Source organism: Lycium ferocissimum, unplaced genomic scaffold, assembly GCF_029784015.1.
Source record: "Lycium ferocissimum isolate CSIRO_LF1 unplaced genomic scaffold, AGI_CSIRO_Lferr_CH_V1 ctg381, whole genome shotgun sequence".
NCBI lineage: Eukaryota > Viridiplantae > Streptophyta > Magnoliopsida > Solanales > Solanaceae > Lycium > Lycium ferocissimum.
The window spans coordinates 256,730-264,367 of NW_026725495.1; the positions used below are offsets into that span (position 1 = coordinate 256,730).

Here is a 7,638-nt window from a genome sequence, read left to right on the forward strand (position 1 = left end):
TCACCCGGTTGAAAATCTCTCTTCAACAGTTTGACATCATGATAATGCTTCATCTTTTCTTTATACAAAGCTGCACTCTCATAGGCATGATACCGAAACTCATCCATTTCATTCATTTGAAACAACCGCAACTTGGCTGCTTCTTCCCAATCCATGTTCAATTTTTTTAATGCCCACAACGCTTTGTGTTCAAGTTCAACCGGTAGATGGCAAGCTTTGCCAAACACCAACCGATAAGGAGAAGTACCAATGGGCGTCTTGAATGCCGTTCTATAAGCCCAAAGAGCATCGTCAAGCTTTAATGACCAATCGGTTCTATTTGCATTAACCGTCTTGGCTAAGATACTCTTTTTCTCCCGATTGGAGACTTCAACTTGCCCACTAGTTTGGGGATGGTAAGGAGTTGCCACCCTATGCTTCACTCCATATTTCTCCATGAGATTAGCGAATTACTTGTTGCAAAAGTGAGTGCCACCATCACTAATGATTGCCCTAGGAGTGCCAAACCTTGTGAATATGTTCTTTTTCAGAAAATTGGTGACACTCTTGCCATCATTGTTGGGAAATGCTACAGCTTCGACCCATTTGGACACATAGTCAACCGCAACAAGAATGTATCGCATACCACGAGAACTCACAAATGGGCCCATAAAGTCGATGCCCCACACATCAAATAGTTCAACCTCCATCACAAAATTCATTGGCATTTCGTGCTTCCTCCCAATTGACCCTTGTCGTTGACATTGGTCACAAGATTTCACCATCAAATTTGCATCATGATAAAGGGTGGGCTAATAATAGCCACATTCAAGCACTTTTGCCGCTGTGCGGTTCCCACTGTGATGACCCCCCACGGGAGAGTCATGGCAAGCTTTCAAGATTTTCATGGCCTCGGATTCGGCCACACATAGCCGAATGATATTGTCGGAGCAAGTGCGGAACAAATAGGGCTCATTCCAATAGTATCTCAAAAATTTCTTCTTTTGATAAGCCTTGATCTCGTCGGGGATAAGACCCATCACCAAGAAGTTGGCGATATCTGCATACCAAGGAGCAACCTCACACGATACAGCCAAAAGTCTCTCATCAGGGAAAACATCATTTAATTCAAGATCTCCACTCTGCCTCCCAAATCCTTCCTCAAGTCTAGATAGATGATCCGCAACTTGGTTTTCACAACCTTTTCGATCTTTGACCTCAAAGTCAAACTCTTGTAACAATAATACCCAACGAATCAACTGTGGCTTTGCATCTTTCTTTGTCATCAAATATCTCAAGGCCGCATGATCCGTGTGAACAACCACTTTGGATCCAAGTAGATAGGCCCGGAACTTCTCAAACGCATAGACAATGGCTAGAAGTTCTTGCTCGGTGACGGTATAATTCATTTGAGCTCCATTGAGGGTCTTGCTAGCATAATAAATTGGGTGCATGATTTTATTGTGCCTTTGCCCAAGCACCGCACCAATAGCAAATCCGCTCGCGTCACACATGAGCTTAAATGGCAATGACTAATCCGGAGAGACAATAATTAGAGTAGAAGTGAGCATTTCCTTCAACTCATTAAATGCCTTAAGGAACTTCTCATCAAATGCAAACTTAGCCTCTTTTTCAAGAAGCTTACACATCGGATTGGCGATCTTTGAGAAATCGTTGATGAATCGCCGATAGAAGCCGGCATGTCCAAAGAAGCTACGAATTACTTTGACAGAGATAGGTGGAGGAAGCTTGACTATAACATCAATTTTTGCTTGGTCTACCTCAATACCCTTCTCGGAAATCCTATGGCCAAAGACAATCCCTTCTTTCACCATGAAATACATTTCTCCCAATTAAGTACAAGGTTGGTTTCTTCACACCGCTTCAATACCTTGCTGAGATTGGCAAGGCATTCGTCAAAAGAGTCACCAATAACCGAAAAGTCATCCATAAAGACTTCTAAGAAATCTTCCACCATATCCGAGAAAATAGACATCATACACCGTTGGAATGTAGTCGGGGCATTGCATAAGCCAAAAGGCATTCGGCTAAAAGCAAAAGTGCCATAAGGACAAGTGAAAGTGGTTTTCTCTTGGTCCTCAAATGCAATGTTAATTTGGTTGTACCCCGAATAGCCATCCAAGAAGAAATAATAAGATCTTCCGGCTAGCCGATCAAGCATTTGATCAATAAAAGGCATAGGGAAGTGGTCTTTACAATTCGCGGTGTTGAGCTTTTGATAGTCCATACACACTCGCCATCCAGAATCGTCCTTGTAGGAATCAACTCATTCTTGGAATTAGGGACAATGCTGATGCCCCCTTCTTTGGCACACACCGCACCGACTAACCCATGGACTATTTGCAACTGGGTATACAACACTCGCATCCAACCATTTGATTATCTCCTTCTTGACCACTTCTTGCATAGGAGGGTTTAGCCTTCTTTGATGCTCTACACTTAGTGAACTATCCTCCTCAAGTTCGATTCTATGTTCACAAATACCGGAGGGAATCCCCCTAATATCCGCAATAGTCCACCCAATAGATCTTCGATAAGCCCGCAACACTTCAAGCACCTTTTGAGTTTATTTCTCATTTAACAAAGATGAGAGAATAATCGGTAAAGTATTATCTGGGCCAAGAAAAGCAAACTTCAAATGAGAGGGAAGTAGCTTGAGCTCAAGTTTTGGAGGCTCAATAATCGAAGGCTTAGCCGGAGGAGTGATTCTTTTATCAAGATCCAGAGATAATTTCTTTGGCTCACAAGAATACGAACCCCGGCCAATAAGAGAATTTACAGTTTCAATATACCCCTCCATGTCATCCGCCTCGAAATTCACCAAAATAGCCGAAAGTGTTTCGTCAAAGTGCTTCTCCTCTAACTTATGCTCCACCACTTCGTCTACCACATCGAAAGAATTGATGACCGAACTGCTCTCATAAGTACTAGGCAATTTTAACCCCCTGCTAGCTTGGAAAGTTACCTCTTCATCATTGACCCGAAATTTTATCTCATTCTTTTTCGAGTCCATTAGAGCTCTCCCGGTGGCAAGAAATGTCCTTCCCAAGATAATTGGGACTTCTTTGTCAACCGCACAATCAAGGATGACAAAATTCACCGGCAATAAGAATCCCCCCACTCTAACAAGGACGTCATCAACAACCCCTACCGGTCTTTTGATGGTTCTATCGGCCATTTGGAGACGCATGCTCGTTGGTCTAGGTGTTCCCAAACCGGATTGTTTATAGATGGCTAGTGGCATCAAATTAATACTAGCCCCATTATCACATAAAGCACGAGCAAAATCATGGTGATCGATGGTGCAAGGGATAGTGAAAGCCCCGGGATCTCCCTTCTTCTCAACCTTTGATGACGAAATAATAGCGCTCACATGGTGGGTGACTCCCACCGTATCATGCTTGATTGGTCTTTTCTTCGTCAACAAGTCCTTCAAGTATTTAGCAAATCCCGGCATTTCTTGGAATGCATCATGAAATGGGATATTCATTGACAACCCTTTCAATTGGTCATAAAAGCGTTGGCACTTGGCATCCTCCGTTCTTTTCATCAATCTTTGTGGGAACGGGGGAGGAGATTTATATGTTTGAGTCAAGGGTTTAATTACCCCCGTGACCTTGCTCTTTTGAGTGCTATCCTCGGTAACTTTTTCAATACTTGTCACCTCATCACCCTCGAGAACAATAGGGTGTGCCTCCTTCTCTTTCTCAACAATAATAGGCACTTCAATTGGTGTCTCCAGTTCTTCTTTAATTTCTTCCTCAATAACCTCATCAACAATCGGCTCGACAATGATAGGTTCAACCACCCTCTCATCACCGCATTAAGGATCTTCCCACTTCTAGTAGAAATAGCTTTGCATGAGGCAATGTGATCACCTCCACTACCTCTTGGGTTCGTAATTGTGTCGCTAGGAAGGCCCCTCTTTGTGGTGGATGTTGCTCACGAGAAAGATCTCGTATTTGTGACTCAAGCTTTTGAATCGAAGCGGTGTGAGAGCCTACCACTTCGGTCAAATTTTTCGTCTTCTTGTCACTCTTATTTTCGTTGTCCAAGATCTCTTCAAGCATAGATTCCATTCGAGAGGTCCCTTGATCATTGGAAGGACCCTCTCGCCAATTTTGAGAGTTAGAAGAACAGCCCTTTGCTGGAACATAGGCATTGGAATTCCGATTACCATAATTGTTGTTGTTGTAATCCCTCATGTCCGAACCACCATATTTATTTCGTCCATATTGATTGCTTTGTTGTTGGGGTCTCCATTGCTTTTGATAACCCCCTTGAGAGTTATCGATATAGTTAGTGTCCTCACGTTGTGGCTGCCCCTCTAGATAAGTTTCCTCCGAGACTTGATACATTCTGGGAGAATGAGATGGCATTTCTTCAACAACATTCACACTCTTAGCTTCTTTCTCCGCAAGCCTTTTTGACAGCAAATCCACGGTGGTTTTCAATTGAGCAAAAGCATGATCTCGCTCATAATTTTCTTTGGTCACCACGGCAACAGAGGGACTGCCATATGACAAGATTTCACTATCATTTGAGTGCCAAGCTTGATTGTGAGTGGTGAGCTTATCGAGCAACCGGGTGATGTTAACAAATGACTTGTCCATGAAGCATCCCCCAGCGGCAGTATTGACAGCAATCTAATTTATTGTATCTAACCCCTTGTAGAACTTTTCGGTGAGAATAGCATCCGGAAACCCGTGAGTTGGAGATTGAGCTAGATAGTACTGGAAACGCTCCCATGCCGAATATAATTGTTCCCCCAGACTGTTTGAACTCAAAGATCTTATCTCGAAGTTTAGTTTTTTACTCGGTGGAAACCACTTCTTCAAAAATGTATTGGATAACTCACTCCAGGTGTGAATAGAATTGCTGGGAAGCTTTTCATTCCATTCCCTTGCTTGGCCAGCCAAGGAATATTTAAAGACCCATAACCGAAGTGCATCAGCAGAAACAGCACCTTGGAATTGTTGAGCACACTCGTGCAGGTTGTTCTTCAAATGTCGGAGTGGACAGTCCTCCGAAGAATTTCGGAAATAACCTTCAAGTTTCAACAGCTGATAGATAGAACTATCAACTTTTGAAAGTAGCATTTCCAAATTAGGAGGGACCACAAAAGAAGCATAATCGCTTTTGATGAATTCCGCAAATATATTCTCATCTTCATCCTCTTTTGGTGCAGGTGGGTTCACTTGGAGCCCCCCATGGTTTCCTTGATTTCGATTATGTCTTCCTGCCATGTTCACCTGGTTCACCAAAACAGCAAACAAGGTGTGATGGAATAGAAAAAGTTTTAAAGAAAAGTACATAACAATCAGTCATTTCAAAACTGTATTCCCGGGCAACGGCGCCAAAACTTGATACGCTCAAATTACACCTATTAGTGGCGTAAAGCGGACGTTGTCAAATATAGTAACCCAAACAAGGTTGGGGTCGAATCCCACAGGGAATATGGAGAGAAAAAGGTACTAATTATATATGTAACTAATCTCTAGAAACTTTAATTTTATTCCGAATAGTGTAGAGGAGAGGTTTGGTTTGTATTCGCTATTTTGAAATATTTGGAATTTGTTTGGATTAAAAGAACCAAAGTTGTGTCCCCGCGGTGATTAGATGTTATGCTATGGGTATCAATATGATATATTTCTAATGGGTCGAGGTTTTGTATGCAGTTAATCTCCATGCACTTCTTAATATTTTCCAATAGTTAGAAAGTATTTCTTTTTATGATTTTCCCAAATGTAGAAAAGTTGCAAGTAAGACCGATTAAATATGCCAAGTAGAACTCATCTTATCCCTAAGTGAGTTCATTAAATGAGGGTTAGCGCCCCGAGTCTTTGTTATATTATTTCAACTCACACCCTAGTTCATCTTTCCAAACAAACTAGGTTTTGTGCATAAGCAAGTGTTTGCAACCACTAACTAACAATGAATATGAGAAATAATAAAACACATCACAACCCATTATATATATATACAATGTTAGACACCCATTACATAACACTCATCATTTGGGTCCACAACTTTGATTAAAGAAACTACTCACACGTAATGGTCACAAAAGTAGTAAGCAATAATAGAGACATAAAGCTTACAAAGTGTGATAAAGATGATGGGAAAATAGAATCTTATTATCTTCACTAAGCTCCAAAAGTGGAGTAATCAATGCTCACCCACCAATGGAACTTTGTTCATGTGTGCAATAAAAACTGGCTGCCAAAAATAACCTAAAATATTCTTTAAATAGGCTCCAAAAAAGCACAGCAACGACTGACAAAATTGCCCCTGATAGCAAGATCGACGGACCGTCGATCGTTCGATGATCCGTCGATTCCTCCGTCCTTTAATTCTTCAACGATGTGATCCATTCGACGGTGCCGTCGACCAGTTCGACGCTCCGTTGAGTATTCCGTCTTTCTCTCTTCTTGTTGACAAATCTTGGTCGACGACACAAACGACGAAGCATCGATCAGATCGACGCTTCGTCGATAGCTCCGTCCTTTGTTGTCTTCAACTAAGGCCATTACTGGAAAATCGAGCTTATCGACACTTCAAAGGACGGTCCGTCGATTCTTCATTTCTGGCCAATTTTTCCTTTGTTCTTTGTTTTTGCTTTTGGGCCATCATCTTCCTAAAACACAACAAAAACATATTAACATGAACCAGACTTACTTGAAAACAACCAAAATTCATAGTAAAAAGACGTCGAATGTGCCACAAATCTGCGGCACATCACCAATCAACATCTATATAACCTCTTAGGAGTAAATCAGATCCACTATAGCATAGTGAATAATCTGCAATTCCTTTCAAGTATCGTAAAAATCCTCTTCACAACTTTTCAATGAACTCTTTCAGGGTTAGATTGATACTGCTACCAGACCTATGGAATAAAAAATGTCTAAACGAGTACACATCATAGCATACATCAAGCTCCTGACAACACTTGAATATGGAACTCGAGACATGTCTTTCTTTTCTTTAGTCTTTGGACATTAACAAGGCTTAAAGTTTCACTTCTTGCTATAGGAGTATCGATGGGCTTGTAACTATTCATTCGAAAGCGTTCCAAAATTTTCTTTATGTATGTTTCTTGAGACAGACTCAAAATTTCTTGGGACGATCTCTTTGGATCTTAACACCCAATATATAGTCTGCTTCACCTATCTCTTTCATGTCAAATGACTTTGAAAGCCAATACTCCAAATTTTTTTTCGGCTAATAATATATCATCCACGTAAAAGGAAAGAATTACAAACATTCTATTGGACTTTTTCACATAGATGCAATGATCTTCATTGATCATGATAAAATCATATGAAATTACCTCCTTGTGAAATTACAAATACCATTGCCTTGAAGACTACTTCAGGCCATAAATAAATGTTTTCAATTTACATACTTTCTTTTCTTGGCCTTTAATGATGAAACTTATAGGTTGTTCCATGTAGAATTCCTCATTTATTTTTCCATTGAGAAAAGCTGTCTTTACGTCCATTTGATGTAATTCTAAATCCAAACGTGCAACAATAGCCAAAAGTAAGTGAATTGAGGTAAACTTCACAACTAGTGCAAAGATCCAACTTCTTGAGTATAACCTTTTGCCACCAATCGCACCTTGTATATTTCTAT

General features: G+C 40.9%; 1 protein-coding gene across 1 annotated transcript; it reads right to left on the minus strand.

Moving 5' to 3' along the window:
• Window positions 1-2,566: 2,566 nt before the first annotated feature.
• LOC132044180 (uncharacterized) lies at window positions 2,567-4,613 on the minus strand. The gene is made up of 3 exons (XM_059434667.1): window positions 3,888-4,613; window positions 3,280-3,769; window positions 2,567-3,234 (listed from the first exon to the last, which is right to left on the minus strand). The coding sequence occupies exons 1-3, from the start codon at window positions 4,611-4,613 to the stop codon at window positions 2,567-2,569; spliced, it is 1,884 nt and encodes a 627-aa protein (XP_059290650.1).
• Between the last annotated feature and the right edge of the window lie 3,025 nt (window positions 4,614-7,638).